This window comes from Echinococcus granulosus, assembly GCF_000524195.1.
Source record: "Echinococcus granulosus chromosome Unknown EG_S00012, whole genome shotgun sequence".
NCBI lineage: Eukaryota > Metazoa > Platyhelminthes > Cestoda > Cyclophyllidea > Taeniidae > Echinococcus > Echinococcus granulosus.
In genome coordinates this window covers 157,015-174,316 of record NW_020170392.1, presented here as the reverse complement: position 1 = coordinate 174,316, position 17,302 = coordinate 157,015, and the positions used below count along the sequence as shown (strand labels likewise).

The 17,302-nt window shown below is 43.0% G+C and overlaps 1 protein-coding gene across 1 annotated transcript; it reads left to right on the top strand. All coding sequences in view use genetic code 11, as the record gives it.

Moving 5' to 3' along the window:
- Window positions 1-7,616: 7,616 nt before the first annotated feature.
- EGR_02573 (hypothetical protein) lies at window positions 7,617-17,276 on the top strand (the record flags this gene model as incomplete). Its single annotated transcript, XM_024491822.1, has 7 exons — window positions 7,617-7,675; window positions 9,279-9,401; window positions 10,506-10,675; window positions 11,628-11,722; window positions 11,756-11,838; window positions 15,218-15,465; window positions 17,170-17,276. The coding sequence occupies 7 exons, from the start codon at window positions 7,617-7,619 to the stop codon at window positions 17,274-17,276; spliced, it is 885 nt and encodes a 294-aa protein (XP_024353637.1).
- Window positions 17,277-17,302: the final 26 nt, after the last annotated feature.

Below are 17,302 nucleotides of genomic sequence, written 5' to 3'. Positions count from 1 at the left end.
AAGAGCAAGAATTTTACCACCTCGGGAGTAGTGCTGTGGGGCGAATGTAATCTGCTAAGGAGAGAAAGATGGAAGTAAAACGCAACGATAATCTAATCAACTGAGCATGTATAAACTCTTCAGAATGTCAAAATGATGTGTCAGGCAATGCAATGCTCAAATTGTGCAAGTCATACTTCAAGTCCACTAGAGTCGTGATGGTGATGGCATAACGCAATTCCGATGAAACAAATGACATCAAAGGGACTATCTACTACATATGAGTGCTACTTGACACAATACTAGGAGGTTGGTTATCTGACTAGAACCCTTCACGACATTAAAAAAATCTGTTTAAAAGGTTAGTCTCTGACAGGGATAGGGGGTAGCATATAGTAGGCAAAGAATTGGTGTTCCATCTACATCAAACTATACCTCAAAACAGAAAAAAAAATTTCGCTCCTTTTGTCAACCGTTGATTGTCGTGTATTCAGCCTCCCCAGCTTTGGAAGCCTTAAGAAGAAAGGTAGTGAGGCATGGACCAAGATACAGACAACACATGTCAAAGCAGTCAGAAAAAAAGATGAATTCTTATGGGAATTCTTTCGTAGAATTCTGTGGGAACAGCGATTATTCAGGGGAGCAGCAGAGCCGAATTAGAGGAGGCCTCACTACACGTGCCATTTCAGTGTTTCGGTGGATAATCGTATGGGGGTCTCTTTCAGGTTGAAATATCATTTTGGAGCAAATGCGTAACCATTTGATTGGTCCAAAACATGATTGACTTTTCTGCAGCACAGTAGTAAGAGGAGATGATTTTAGTGACTATGTCAGCCTACTTTCAACTGCCTTAGTTTCTGGCAGCAATATTTACTTGACAATGCACAAACTTCGGAGGTAGGAAAAAAGTATTTTAACCAAACTCAAACCTTTACCTGACATTCCCTGGACAGGTCCCACTTTTCTCACCTTAAGCTTTTCTCTGCAGTTCATAGAGAGAGACTCATCTATGTATTTATGTGGCACACACGCCACGCGGTCGCTACACTACTCGCAGTCTGCTTCAAGCCTTTTCTTAAACAGGATTTAGCGTTAACGCTTTTGGATTTAAGTGCCCAGGAGTCAGATTTGATAGCGAATAGACAATCCTAAGTGGAAAGGTAGTGTAATTACGTGAGAATTATCCGTCTGTCGGTCTAGCTGCTTTTTCACAGACAGCGATTTACTACCACTGCGTAATCAAAAAACCTACCTCCCTTCACCTCCCCGTCTGTGGCCATAAGCAGACACTTTGACGGGAGGAAAGCGCAAGTTAATGCAGCTCGTCAGAAAGCCCTGTAAGGACACTGTAATAGTGAATGCCAAACATGCAATTTGGGTGAAAAGCATTTTCCGGTAGGAGGTACTGATGTTCCGAAGTGTTTCTTCGTGGGAAGCCCTCGTTGTTGCAACTACGCGCCACCAACTGCTGACCCGCTTCCCAGACGTGGTGTGCGAGTCGGTGCGCGCTCGTGCCTGAGGAGACAAAAGCCTCTGCTCTACTCAGCTCGGTTTCAATTCGGACCTGAGCGCAGGCACCGATGGCAATAAATAAACCAGACAGGTGTCTGACTGACTGGGCGGCTACCTCGACGCGCCTGGTGGCTTCGAATGTCCGCGCAATTGCGCCAAGCCTTTGAGGCGTAAGATTTATTAAGTCGGAAAGGTCTCTTTTGGGGGTGGGGTGTAGGTCTCGCCAACCCCCCCCTCCCAAGTGGTAGATGACTACCATAGCATAACAACGGGTGAACGTTTCGCACTTGAATCGCTTAATTTATCCCTAAGTCGATTAATGTGAGATTTGTAGTTCCACCGCCGTGATCGGTTCCATCAGGAATGGCTTGAGGAAACGTCAAATTCGAAATTCACCAAGTGTTGTCAATGTGTAGTTGGGCGTCACTTATAGCAGCTTCACAATATTTACCATTTCCACAATAATTCTTGACGATAAATACCAAAGTGGTCCTTCGATGAGTCGGGTTGGAAGTGATTGTCAATACACTTTGATAGACTTAAAGGTGTGTAGTCTTTGTATGTTGTATTAACTTTTGACGAATTTTTTTCGTACATGCACGCAGCCTTTTGTCAGGCATAAACATCAGCATTTGTTGTGTCTACAACTTGAGTGATTTGTATTTGCTATTTTTTGATTTGACTTTTTTCCTCCAAATTCCGCTCGGTCCAACACTTAATCCACCACTCGATGCTTTCGACCATTATTCATGAGACAGAAGACACCCATTTTTGCCAGACACATGGATTTTTTCATTCCCCTATGGAAAAAGTGTATTTCAGTATAATGTCTAGTACATTGGGCCATTTCGGTTAGAGGTGAAGCGAAAGGAGAAGTTACTTCTACTACTTAGACACGTTGCTTCAGAACAAAGTCTTAACACAAGATGGGAGGTGTACTAGTGTTTAGTGCCTCAACGAACAGGTAGTGCAAACTTATTTACTAAAGAAGATTCATTCAACTGCCCGTGGCTTGAATATGTTCCGATGTTGATAGGCCACGGTACTCTCTAGGTCACAGGTGGCGTGTTAAACCAATGTACTTTAAAATAGTGCGGCAACATTTCCTTGAACCAACCTGTAAACCTAACTGATGGCTGCTTTTCACGACTTGGGGCAGTTGAAACCTTACCTTCTAATCATTTAAATTCCTCCATCCACTGATAATAAGGATTCATAATAAGCGCTAACAAGTCGACAAGTGCCCATCAGTCGTTCAGCAGGAAATATTGCAATACATTGGTGGCTTGTTTTGGCGAAGGGGCCAATTTGGGCCTCCACTATTTTACATCCTCCGGGTGGGCTAGCCCTCGGGCCATATCAGTGGCCCCAACCCTTTCTGCCCCAGCATTATGCCTTTTTTCATCTTCAGGAAATTCTTGGGCAGCGACAATATGCCTGTACAGGGGCCTATCCTCGAGGTAAGTTCCTCCTCACAACCAAAGTATGTTCTGTACCAATGCAGCTATGCTGTGATAGTCAATAAAAAAAGCAAATTTTCTTCCATACGCAGCGAAGATTACACTAAAGTACTACCATTTACTGTGAGAAAGAGCATGAAGCTGCACGGGAACCGTTGTTAGCAAAAGCTGATCGTGGATTTGTAGCTCGAAAATCATCCCACTTTTCACCGCCGGCCTACAATTTGCCGAATACACTAATTAAAAGGTCCGTTACTCGCTGTTGTACCAACTTTGAGAGCTGTAGTACATGACACCAGCATTGTTATCCACGGGACCATTCACCATGAATTACTTTGAACAGCAGGCGGCAGAAGCATTTCGTTAGAATGGAAACATTCTTTTGTGTATTTGAGGCATTATTTGCCTTACTTAAATACTATGCTGCATGTGCGTGCGTACCCATTTGTTTCCTTTCTCTGGAAATAATCAAACTTAGCAAGCCCAGCAATCCTCCAAAATGGCATGATTGGACATTTTGAGCTATATGTGGCGTTTCTACTGTCTCGAACACTTTCCTCCGTTGCTTTCACAACACTTTGATCGGTGGGTTAGTGAACACCCACATAAACCCTTTCAGAACGCATCTATGAGGTGAGGAAATGAACTCCGACTTCTTGCACAATTAAATCCAAAAGGCAGCTGCAAATGGGTGAACTTACAAGAATTTGTGCCTAAAAATATTATAAGAAGTCACTGACTTGAGAATACCAAGATCAAAGTTGCCTTGTTGGAGTGGAGGAAGTGAAATGCTCTCGAGAATGGCAAGAAGTCGTGGCAATCAAGGAGGTATATAGGATCAATAAAATCAAGTGAAAGTTCAGTCTTCCTGCGGGTCATAAAACGTGCCTCGTCGTCGCATTAAAATGGAGGAGGTGGGGGGGGGGGGGGGAGGGGAGGGGAGATAGTTATGCAGATTTGTATGTAACATAGGACGGGACGAAGGGCGGGCGGAGAGGGTTTAACGGTTGTAGATGGAAGCAAAAACGCGGTCAACGACGTTGGTTCACGCAAAAAGTGGACGTTCTTCATCTCCTGCTGCTGCTGTTTTTATGGTGTCTTTATATGCACTCTGTATCTGGGGCGCGCCTTTGATGTCTCAGCAATTTAAAGGAGTTGTGATCTAGGGCCATGAATATCCATCCTCCTTAAGATAATAGTATGTAGTGTCCAAGTTATCTCTAAAGATATCATTGGTCGACTACTTTATATAAATAACAGAGAGGAGTTGGGAGCCTATTAGCATAGATGACATTCGCATAGCCGATTTAAGGGTGGCTAAGGAGGCCTGGGCAGTTAAACACACAATTAAAGCAAAAAATAATTCTATTGTGTGTGTTTTGAGGCGCGTCCACTCTTCTGTTTCGGGTGTCGCAAGCCTCCCCATCAATCTCAATCAATTACGAGGCAGAAAAATGATCTAATGATGGATTAACATCGCATCGAGTTAGCGCCTCTATTCAGTGGTGGCGCTGGTATATCTCGCAGTTTTAGGTAGTATTTCTAAGTATCACCTTCCCCAATCCCATTGCAGACGGGTTAATTTGGAAAGTGGTTCTAAGGGCTAGACAGTGTACTATGGTAGTCATATTTCGCCTATCAAAAGTTCACTGGGGATGGTAAATTCTATGGATACTACTACACATCACTGAATAGGCAGTTGCTGATTACCAAATTTTGATTAGTTCAAGCATGGTAATACAGACCATCAAGTAGAATCCGAGAGCAAAATTTCGACAGCCCGTTTGTTATGTGTCTCCAAAATTCATCTATTCACAACAGATCCTTTACTTCTGTGATACTGACGCATTATCCAGCCGATGAGGCACCAAAATCCTACCTAGAGCATCATAAAACGTATAGCTCCCGAAGCGGTCAGATTGTCAATATACAGAACGTCAGGCAGACTATTGGGTAGATGGGAGGGAAAATGTATCCGAGTACTTGTGCTACCCTTCAAACGGGTGCCATCCATAGATGACGAAAGCCAATGTTTAATAAAAATTATCCATAACAGATCTGCTGTGTTAGCAAACCAATTCATGCACAAGAGGATTATAACCGGTATAACTGTAGTCGCCTAGGTAACTCACTGACCTGGGAAAGCAATATGTAGCTTAGTAGAAATGACATTGAGTAAGCAACATGAAATGTCAAGCAGGCTTGCAAGTTTGATTGGGTAGACCCGTCCAAAGCGGCATAATTAAGGCCAAGTGATTGTGTTGTCTCCGAGGCGGGTACATAGGCCGATCCCCGCGAGTAAAGCTGAAAGTTACACCTTAAAGAAGGCTAGAATGCAAACTATTTTCAACCGGATGTTCAAACTTTTCAAGCAACTTTTAAATGAGGTTGATTTGACTTTAGGAAGCAACAATTACCCGTGATACTTTAATAATTGCTCGACTCTTCATTTTGATTTCCCGGACATTTAAGGCTCCGCCTTTGTACTTCCGCCGGGCGGCGTAGCCTCTAGGCCATGCCAGTAATTCCCAACCCATTCTCTACGTAAGTAATACATTTTCTTCCCTAATATTACGTCGCCTTCGTCCTCAGAGAACTCTCTGGGAGTAATATTGGTGGCAGCGGAAAGCGAATCTAAACCTAGAGGGTATCTTCCCCGATTTCAAACACTGAATGCAAAAGCTTAACGTGAAGGAAGAAGACCATGAACCGCGGGTGGGATAGTATGTGATAAACCCTAGGAGGAGTTAAAAATGAAGATGGCAACTACCACAGTCCCACTTTCTGCAGGAGTGCTATTCACAACCAAAGCGACAAAGCCATGGTCGTTCATTACGGAGCAGCTTACGGAATCTCGATGACGACATCAACTAAGTGAGCACACGACATCTCCCCCACCTCTCTACTAGCTAGGTAGAGCCAAGATAGGTATGGCTGGGCAGCAGTGAAGTAAGAAAAAAGTGTGCAGGAGGAACAGACGGGAAACATCATTCCCATGAAACTATTTCAAATATCGCCCCTATTAGATGACTGCTTTTGGACAATTGTTCTGCCGACTAGTGATGGACATACGTGGTGGCCTGCACATTTCCCCTCCAACCAATTCAGCTTTCAAAAAGCACGAAAGCCCAGATTGAGCAGAATTGGCAAGAAGGGTCAGTGACGTTGCAGTCAGATATCTTCTCAGCTGCGCCCAAATTCGATGATTGCCGCAATTGGTTTGTGGGTGCATTTTCTTGCAGTACTGACCACGTTGTGATGGCCAAGGTGGGAGTTTGACCAAGAGGAGCGCTGGAGATGACGTTCAAAAAGAGAAGAGGGAGGCAGTGTAGTACTTCTTTGGTTAATTCAAGTCTTCGTTTTGGTTTTGCGGGCACCTAAGACCTCACGTTTGTACTTCCGCTCAGCGGCATGACCTTCTGACCATGCAATCAGCCCCTCAGCCCTTCTGTGTGTCGGCAACACCTATTCTGCCCTAGTATATTGCTTCTTTCGGCTTAAGGGCAGACTCGGAGCACTCCGAATGAACATCGAATATTCGTAAATCACTGTTCCGCTAAGTAACAACAAAATTACCCGAGTTCTTTTCCTTAGGGAAAGTAGCTTGGATTTGATTTATTGGCACATTATTCTATCCTATATGGCACATTTTACTAAAAAAGATTCAAATGTGAAGAGAAACGAGTGCTCCAATTAGCACTAAATTTCTTGGCATATTTGTCTGCCATCATTCAAGGAGGAAATAAATTTGAGGAAATTAGGGGAAATATGGTTACGACAGATCAGAATTCCGCGATTCTCGTTTTCCAGGAAAGTTTTGACACTTAAATGAGTTGTTGGCCAACTTCTTGACAGGTTAATGAAAAATGCAGGAGCAAACTCATTAATTTTAGCAGAAATTCCCCTGATGTTCTTCTAATGCGAAAGTTTGCCAACTGCACACATATATCATACATAGCATGAGGTTCCCGTCAAGGATAACGTTAACGGGATTACTACGGTGGATTAATAGCTTGAAGTATGTCACAGATACTGCGCTAGAGCAAGTGATTAAGCCCTTTGTGAAACTCTAGGGCGGATGTTGTACCTTAGTGGACGTAAGATACCTCGGGAGGCGCATTTGTCTGCATGACAAATCTGTCCCCGGCTGAATGACTTAATCAGATGGAAGCAAAAAGGCCGCTCCCTACGGCTCCGCCCAAATGGATGACTAAAATAGCTGCTTCCTTTCCTCTGCAGAAGCAGGCTTGCCCTGGGAGTGAGTCAAAGAGCTTACAGAGGAAGGCAGTATGTAGGTAGAGGCGGATTAAATTTTCCTCTAAATTGCAACAGAGCAAGGGCGGTGGCCTAATGAACATTTAATTTCTCATAGCGTTGGTTTAACATGTTCACGAATTAAAATAAATGCGGTGGCATGAAAATCAAGTGCGTGGTAAAGTTGACACATCCTAAATTTCGACAACCACCAAATGGGGTAACCTACCGGAGCGTAATTTTCTGCATTCAAAACTATGGAGCGTGGCATCTTTTCGAAGGACATTTTAAAGATTTTACGGCCTTTTCGCAGGATTGCATTTAACTGCATTGAATACCTTTTTGCTATCCGAGGTACGAACCATGCCCTGACTAATTGCAACTATTGATGGGATCTTAACAACCTGGAAAATGTGTCCTTTGGATACTTTTGCATGCGAGCAGTTTAAAGAAGAAATGAGCATCAATAAGTGAGTACCATGGTATTGTCTCTAAAAGAATGACAGGTGAGTTGAGTAATGGAGCAAGTACCACAAATGTACTATGGGGATACGTAGGAAGCAAAACCCACTCCACTGAAGTGCGGCTAATAAGACGGCGATCCGCATCCAACGATCAAATGGAGGGTTTCCAGATTTGATAAGGGGTGTCAAAGGTACCGAAGAAGGTTTGAATCATAGGTACCTACGGTACGGCGTCAGAGTCCTTTGTTTAATTCACCTAAGGACGAATGCAAACATGTACATTAAAACCCTTAAAAGGAATTATTTTGCCTTCCAGCTTAACAAAATGATGAGAAGATGCATGGAGGCCTACCAAACATAGATGAAAGGACGAGACGAGTGGCAAGCCAAAATGTCATTATTTCAAATTCCGCTTCAATCTTAGAGAACAGTTCGAAGAAATCGGACCTCGATTTTAGAGGAAAAATCAGTCTCATTTCGTCAAACCACTGAAGACTACCACATTTATTTTTCCTACTATTAATATGTCGAACGTGAACTTTCTGTTAAGGCTAACTGGTAGACCTTCCGCGTTGTACCAATGACCTTCACTGACCTGAAATATGGAAAGTAATGGTGTGAATGACACTAGCGAGGTTTGTGTGGATCGATCTCCCTAATCCACATCTTCCAGGCCTACCCAAAGCTGCAGCAGAGATAGAGCACACGCAATTCCTGTCAGGTCACCAGCGCCTCAGCCACAGCAGAGGCAGCGTTTACAGCAGACCTACTTAAAACCCATACGGAGAACTTGGCAGCAAGGCACCACGACACATCAACCCTTTCCCGTCTACTTCCAGTTTGGTGAACAGTTTAGAGAGCCTGTAAGAGAGCAGCACACGCGTACTCGTCACCATAACTACAACCAGTCTACTTGATCAGGGTCGATGAAAAGGGTATACCTTCCCCCCAATAACACTCACCAAATCAATCTTCGAGGAAATACAAAATATGCAGCAAACGTGGTGACCACTAAACTTTATGATTCCCACCTATTTATTCTATATTTCAATCTCTGGGTATTGTTGAATATTTTTGCGTGAATTGAGTCGAAGTGGGCTTGAGGCGTTATTTATGCAAATGAGGCAAATGATCATGCCATCTAGGTTACAACGCATTATAAATGAAGAATTATTCCGAAAAGAGTAGCAGCAGTTAATCCTTCGCAAGGGCAACTCATGAATGAAATAAATTATAAGCCTTTAATATGGTATAGGGGATCAGAACAAAGAAAACCTTCTAGAAGGTGTAGATTGGCGCACTCGTAAACAATCACACGAACACTTTTTGAAAGTCAGTCTCCTTCACCAATGGGAGGCTGCGAAACAACCCAGAATACTGCCAATTCAAGGCCATTGGTATTAGCAACAACCTTGATATTTCAACAAAAACAGCTACAACAAATCAGGGCATGCCTTTTTCCAGGACATACAAAACACTAATTTTGGTGTTTTTGAACTATTACTTTTATTTTGAGACTACTAATTATACGAAATGCATGACAGCGCAACCATAATGCGGGTGTAGGGAAGCAAATGTAAAACGCTTGTAAATTTATTAAAACCAATAGTACTGTCTTATTACAAGGGCAAATATATCTAGTAAACAATAACTTGAAGGAGTCATGTCTTGCTTGTTCAAAAAAGAAAACTTTGAATAATGCTGAATTTCCCCCTCTCTCACCAAAGTGCATGTAATTTTACATGCAGATTGCTTCTACCTAAGAGAAACTACAGTAAACGAGCGACTTAATTTGGGTAAATCTAGAACAAACGGGAGTGTCCCGTTCGAGTGAAAATTACCATACCTCCGTGCAGAACAACAAGCTTAGATCAATAGAAAGTGTGACACTGCGGCTCGAATTTTCTTCTTTTCCTCCTTCCTCCCGTAGTGTCCACTTTTTACCTTATTCGCAAATAGAATGGGTGGCTAGTTTTTGCTCAAAACAGAACAAGCTTAAACACGAACAACCGCCTTCCTTGCGACCCCTTTGCTGATCAGTGTGTGGAGCGAGGCTCCTCGGTCTCCGCTTCCCAATTCCTAGCGTTCCTAGACAAGCCCGGTTGATTCGCTTTGGACATCTTTATTAAAGGTGACAAGATGGATAGGGAAAATACAATATTCAAGAAGGGGGGGAGCCGCAGTCACTAGGTAAGGGAGAGGACGACCCGGTTACGAGGTTCGAATTTCCTGATTGCCTCCTCCCTGAAAGGCACATTAAAACAAAATAAGTATTACAAGTGGGTAGACGATTAGCTTTATTAGGATTCATAAAATCAGCTAATATTTTAAATTAATCAGAATGGCTAAATTGGGTACATCATATTTCTGGAGCAGATAAATGGAGGTTTGAGGTGCGGACCCCTGAATTTGCTCTTTCCGTTTCGTAAGGGTCGGTGGTGAATTCGACCGCCTTGCTTATCCTCGTCGCACGTAACTGAAACAAATTCCTGTAGCAGTTAAGCCGATTATGAAACGGATTAGACATCTCTAGACGATTTGCTTAGACCTGCGTCGAATTTGTTTAACAGTTTGCACTGCAATTCGAGAAATCCCTGTCTTAGGCTAGGTGTTTCTCTCTTCCACTGCAGCCTTCATACCCCTGAATGGAGCAGACGAGCTGGATGAGGAAATGCCTCATTGAGTGATTATGAATGAAGGGGTACAAATATCTCCGTTGGATATGTTCAGGGTACATTTCCTCCTCGGAAACCGATGGCGTCCGATCCATTGAGAGGATCGCATTTACTGACCGTCTCTAGCCCAACTGGTACATTCAAACATTCACCCACTTCAGTTTTTCACCCAGAAAGCACTACGATAGAATTCAATGCTCCATAGCAGCCATTTATCATTCCTCCCAATTTATAAATTATTTAAACCTACGAATGTTTACGCTTGCATCCAACGTTTTTGTTGCCAAAGGGCTACCTCAACTAAAATTTTTTATTTATTTGTATTTTAAAGGTTACTTTCTCTACGTTAGTAGGTCCTAGGACTACGGTAGGCAGGAGCGGGAGGCCCAGAGTTGAAAGTTAATAACGCAAGTTAGAAGAAATAAAAATAAAGCTGTTGAAACCGGTAATATGCTACCAATCTTGATACTTTTTAGTCACGATTACCCAAACGTTAAGGAAGAAAATTTGAAGAAGATAATGGTTCTTATAAGCGAAACTCACATTTAATTAAGCGGTGTCAGCCATGAATGCAAGGCATTATCTTCTTCCTGCAGAGGAAAAATTAGTAAAGCTATCCTAGAGGTAAACTTTGGTACACGGATAAGGAAGTGGGCTGGGTAGACAAGGCGAAAAATGTAGTCATTGGGACTACCATAAATACTGACCGACTGACGAAGTTATACTGGATCTAAAATTTCTATTCAGACATAGATCCTGTGGAGGAGTTTTTGATTTACGACTAGTTATTTAACTATTTGTTTTGGTTTCGCAGACGCTTAAGGCGGCATGGCCTCCGTACCACGGCAGTAGCCCCCAGATCTGGTATTGTGTCTCCTTTCGTCTTTGGGGGAGACTTGGGGCGCTGCAGCACAAACCACGATAGTGGCGTGACGTTTCACCAAACAATGAAATGCCGGCGGCAGGCAAAGTCACAACTGCAAGTGACTTCGCCGTTTTTGCATCCTTAAGTAAACATCTTTTGAGTGACAACGTTAATAAGCCGGCTGTAACAAAATGTGTTGTCTGTTCGCCGCATCCACCGACAAGAAAGGGTGATTCACCAAATTGAAAGCTGAAGGCAACATCAAATTTGACCAGTCTGATGTGGTTGAAATCTTTTCAACACAATTCAAACTGCCTTACCGGGGAAAACGTTCATATAGCCATACAAGAGATGGCATGAGCGCAAAATAATGAACTACGTTTAAAGCACTACATGTAAATTTTTTCTATAAATTTAGGGAAAGCTCTCAAAAACATGGTGTTTAATTTTAAGGATGCCATGTCTCAGTTCATCTTATTATTTTTGCAATCACAACTGTTGCTGTTCTTAAGTGTAATCTACTAGAGGAAGATTTTCCTGCAAAAGTATGGAGAATTTAAGTGGATTGTTACTCCTGTTTATCAATTCTATGTGGAAATGGCCTCAATGAATACTTGTCAAAACACGACGTAACTTGCGTTCAAGTGTCCTTCTAGTTAAAATTAAACGTGAAAAAAATCTTAAATATAAGTAAGTGCGTTTTAAAATGTGTAATGCACCCAGTCTTCCCTAAAGGTGAAGGAAGACATTACTAGGGTGGAATACGTATGGCCGACGTACAGAGGTGCTGGGAGAGGGCGGCACCGGCATGTCCCGGATGCCATGCCACTGGGTAGAAGTATAATGGCCGTGCTCTTCAGTGCCCCCGCAACCAAAACGACAAGGTAGACAAACAAATTATTACGTAGCTCCCTTTCCTTTTGATCGGCGTCCTCAGCGCTACTCTTGGCCAATCTCCCACCTCGGCTATCACAACATAGTCAGTACCATAATGGAAACGTCCACAAACTAGCCGCATTGGCCATCAGATTTACATGTAACTGAGATGACATCTGATCATAAAATTGCTGACCCCTCTTGACATTTCTACTGGATCCAGGGTTTCTTCCTAATTGGGAACTGCTTGGGGGAAGGGGAATGTGCAGGACCATCACGTATGTCCATCGCTAGCCGAGAGAACACTGGCCTAAAAGCAAAGCCATTTTTTAGTGCTACCTCGCCATATCTATCCATTTATCTATCTATCTGTCTATCTGTGTTCGATCTTGCTAGTGGGGGGCGGGAGAAGTATCGCGTGTTCACTTCATTGAAATCTCCATAAAGGTACAGTATAAAGCTCGGTAAGGAACATTTCCGAATGGTTCGTTATCACGGCTAGTGTCGCTTTATTTGTAAATTGCATTCCTGCAGAACACGAATCTGGGGCAGTTGCCGAAGATGGACATCATTAAAAATCCTACCCTTAAAGATCGCCACAGATTTTCCATCCGTAGCATATGTCCTTCTTCTGTCACATTAATGTTTAGCATTCAGTAATGTGAATCAGGGTGGATGCCCTCATTCAGCTGCCGCCAATGTAGCGCCCTGAGGCTTCCGAGAAGTCGGATTACTAGTACAGGAAATGCATTGACGACGTCTAGAAGCGCCGGAGGCTGCCAGCAAGGTTCGGAGGCCATGCCAACCGGTGAGAGTATGAAGGCGGACACTTCAGTTAAACCAGCAATGTGGGTATCACAAATGATTAGAAAAGATCTTAGTGACACCACCCAGATTTTTTTTCTCCAATTCCAAATCTATGGAGAATATTAGCATTGTGAATGACTTCGGCACATTTGAAACGGATATGGTGTGTTCGCTGGCACGAATAGGTGAAGTCTGTTGTGAATTGCTTGTACACAGCGACAATAGGGCAAATGTGTATGCGGACAGCGCAAAACTGTGAAAGAACACAAAGCCTACATGTACTTAACATGACCATTGTTTGACAAGGTGTACTGCACCCGCAAAAGCGACCAGCAATGAGAAATGGATACACCCTTCGGGGTCTCACAGGGACAGACACCTACAGCTGACCACAGCGGTGGCTATTTACCACAATTTCCGGAAATTCATTGCACCCTGAGTTTAGCATATGTGAGGAAACCTGTTTCTAACATCAAGAGGGGGATGTTGGTGACCTGAGCAAAGTTTGCGGGTAAGAATCAAATACGAGGGCGCCCGACTCAGTCGGAGGGATCCACTTTGACATCTTTGAGAAGATGGTACCGTGGCGGGAGAACACGCGGTAGTAAGCAGAAGGAATCTCTCATTACAGGCAGCCCTTACATATCCGGTGGGTAGTCTAACAGGCAGCAGTAGTATTGCGTCCACTGGATAGCATATAGCAAAGGGTAAAATTTTATTGTGAACAAAGACGTGAAGATTGGGGATGTCATTTTGTGCAGAAGACTTAGGGCAAACGCTTCAAACACGGCTTACTGTACACCAGAGCCGCAGGAGTTCTCAGCCTACGGTACAGAGGTCATTTATTCCTGTGAAGCATCAATCAGCGCGTAGAACCTTCTTCTTTTCTTCTTCTTCTTCGACGTATAAGCAACCTGCCGTGGGACGAGATTTCACAAGAGCCGACTGTATCAATGGAAGCGTTGAGCACAGTCATTCAGAAGCATTTACATTTGACACCGATGACGGATTGAAGCAGGGTGTCGCAGACAGTTCTGTTTGCGGTAAAACTTGGAGGATATTACTTGTCATGAGACAGGTGTAAATTTCGCTGAATGTAATTAAAAAGTAATACGCTTAGCAGTGGTTGAAATTTTTTTAAATTCTTTGTCGAGTTCTAAAGTTCCAGCTTTTTAAACAACACAATATTTTTAAAAAGATGAACTGCCAGCGCTTTTTGAAAAGAGATGTAATAAAATAAAATGTCAAGGAATGTCAAGGAAGGAGATGTGTGTCGATTCTCGTCCCGACTGTCCAAGCAAATTGAACTTGGGTGCATTAGGACACGAATGTCGGTAGTTGATTTGACGTATCTCAGTAGCCTGCCTAATGATATTGGAGGTTTTTTCCCACCCTGCCCTTGTTACCACTGGGTGGCCATTGGCATTAAGCTGAGAGCGGTGATGGCAACTAGTTTAACCTTATGAGACGAAGAGAAGTCAGTCATCGAGAGGTAGGCGATTACGCTCGGAAAAAGAGATTTCAAATGCTATGAGGTGCTTCTAATGGAGACTGTATGCTGTGCATGTGGCTAAGTGGATCGTTTTATTCTTACCCTGTTCACCCTCCACGCTATTGCCTCAAGCACTCACCCATTTATTCTGTACGCCTATAATAAAGCTTTTTGGAGTATAAGTCGGGTGCGACACTACGAGAATTCATGACTTTGGAAGGAGGAATAATCCATATCCCAAAGTAAAACTGAAAGAAAAATTGTACCGTCTCGAGCCTTCCCTTAGGACAAAAGAAGACATAAATACCTAGACAGAATATGCACCGCCAACGTACGGAAGGACTCAGGGGCTGCTGCCACGTCCCAGAGGCCGTGCCGTCCAGCACAGCTCCAACTTTCTTGTTACCAAAGCTGAGATTTAAACAAACAACCAAATTACTACAAAATTACCTTAACTTTTGAGTCAATTGATGACGAATCTAGTGCGTGACCAGCACTAATCCCATTGTTGTCTTTTACCTTGTCGATAGACCACCGAGAATGGGTAGAATATTTTTGCTTCGGGAAATATTCATGTTCACATACACTCCAGCTGAAGTCAATTTAGGTAAGGACTTTAACAACTGGTTTATTGTGTTAAAGTTTCCTTTTCTTCAAGTTTTGATTTAATTTACCTAGCTAATTTGTTTTTTCCCAGTGGTGCAACTGTCGAAAATGGAAGTGCCTGCATGCTAATTATACGAGCGGATAGGAAATTGCGATGAGGACTGGTGCTTCGGTGGCGCGAAAATTAACTCAACCCAAAATTGCAAAAATTTTTAATTACCTAACAGACGTAAATCACTTCCCAGTGCTTCTACTATGTTATACCGTCGGTATTTAGAACTGAAGGATAGAAGCATGGACAAAGCAGAGGCGTCACATGAATTGTCAACTTCTTTCGATTGCAAGTGCATCAACGAGGCACCGCAAAACCTCCAGATCCTTCAGTGGAATTATAGGGCAGAGGGGAATAATATAAATGCATACCAGGCAAGTTTTACTCAGTTGAGAATAATTTCATTGTACCAACTATTTGAAAGTAAGTATCATGACTGATCAAGTACCATCGAAATTACGAGATTGTATATGCCATAAAGCAACTCAAAATTAATCCAAGAGCTCATTTGTAAACATCAAGGAAAGGAATTAATTAAACTGAGGTGTTTTGAGGACATGTAGCTCGGGGATAAGCCTCTTTCAGCGTGAAGAGGTCAACTGACACGCATGAAGTCGCTCAGTATACGCTGCTGAAGAAACCGAGGAGTCGTTACAGTTAATATTTGACCAAAAAAGTTGCCAGCGCATGACCATCATCCCCATATTGGTCCGCCGATAAAATTACTTAGTCCATCTTGGCAGTAATCTTTGTGACATGGATGCTGAATGAGGACTATATGACTTAATCTTATTTATCGCATCATATTTCATTAACATGGGCAAGACTTGCTGTAATTCCTTGACTGCTTGTTCAACTCGTCGTTTTGGCTTCGTCTTTGTAATTCCACGGGGCGGCATGGCCCTCAGACTGTGCCAGTAGCTGCCCAGTTCTTCTGTACGTCGGCAATACATTTTCCGCCCTGGTATTATGTATTCTTCTGACTTCAGGGAAGACTCGGTGTCCAACATAGACCCTGGTTTTTGTTACGGCATGCTAAACCTTGAAGCGAAGGACTGAGGGCATATGCAACGAATGATAGAATTTGTGTTGACTCCTAACAGAAGGTTTGGACATGACTTCTGCCATCAGCAACTACTCCAATCCCGTGTCCTGCAGAAATGCCGTCAACAATGGAAGCCACGCTAGCTTTGTTTGCATAAAAATATCAATTGGGTAAACACACACGTACCTCCTTCGCATCTCTACTAGCTGGATAAAACCTGGATGAATATAGCTGGGCAGTACTGAAGTGGGAACAAAGACACAAAAACTTATCTTCACGAAAATACTTTAAAAACCCTTCTTCATAAAATGGTTCTGCTTTTGGGCCAGTGTTCAGACGACTAGCAACAGACATACGAGATGGCCTGCACATTCCTCCCTCCCACAGTCTACTTCCCAAAGAGAACAAAACCCCAGATGCAGTGGAATTGTCAAGAGGGACCAGTGTTGTTGATGACAAATATCTTCCCCTTTGTACTCGAATTCGGTGAACGGCGCGGTTGAATCGTTGTTGCTGTCCCAAGGGTAGCGACAAAAATGATGCTCAAAGGAAGAGGAAGCTATACAAAGCCTTGTTTAACACTTCATTTTGGTCTTGCAGGCACTTAAGGCTCCGTGATTGTACATCCGCAGGGCAGCGTGACCTCTGGACCAAGCCAGTAGCCCCTCGACCCTGCTGCACGTTGATACTACATGTGCTACCCCAGCATTATGACTTCTTTCGTCCTCCGGGCAGACGGCATAGGCATATCTTTAAGCATCTGTTGGTCGTTAAAAGTAGCCGTAGCAACAATTTTCGTTAAAAAAAACAATAAGGTGTGAAACAATCTTTTAAGTAGCTTTTTGTTAAAAAGGCTCATGACCGCTAATCCCTTAATCTTAGAGTTCTAGATAAGGAAAAAATTTAATGTCTTCAGAAACCCCATGCGACCTCGTTAGCCGATTCGGAAGGAGGATTCCAGGGACAGTAAACCACAGTGGACTAAACTGGTAATAATGTGCCTGGTATATCTTGATATGAAACTAACACCTAAGAGAATTGTTACCACTTGATGCTCGATTTGATATAATATCCTCTTATAGGAGATGAAATTCGATCCTTATGGCCATTTCTGGAGATAACAAAGCATCGAATTTACCTTATCTGCAACAAAAAGTTCTACATAAAGATGGACAAAAGCAGTAGTTAATGAGGACGGTGGATTAAACCTGTGCC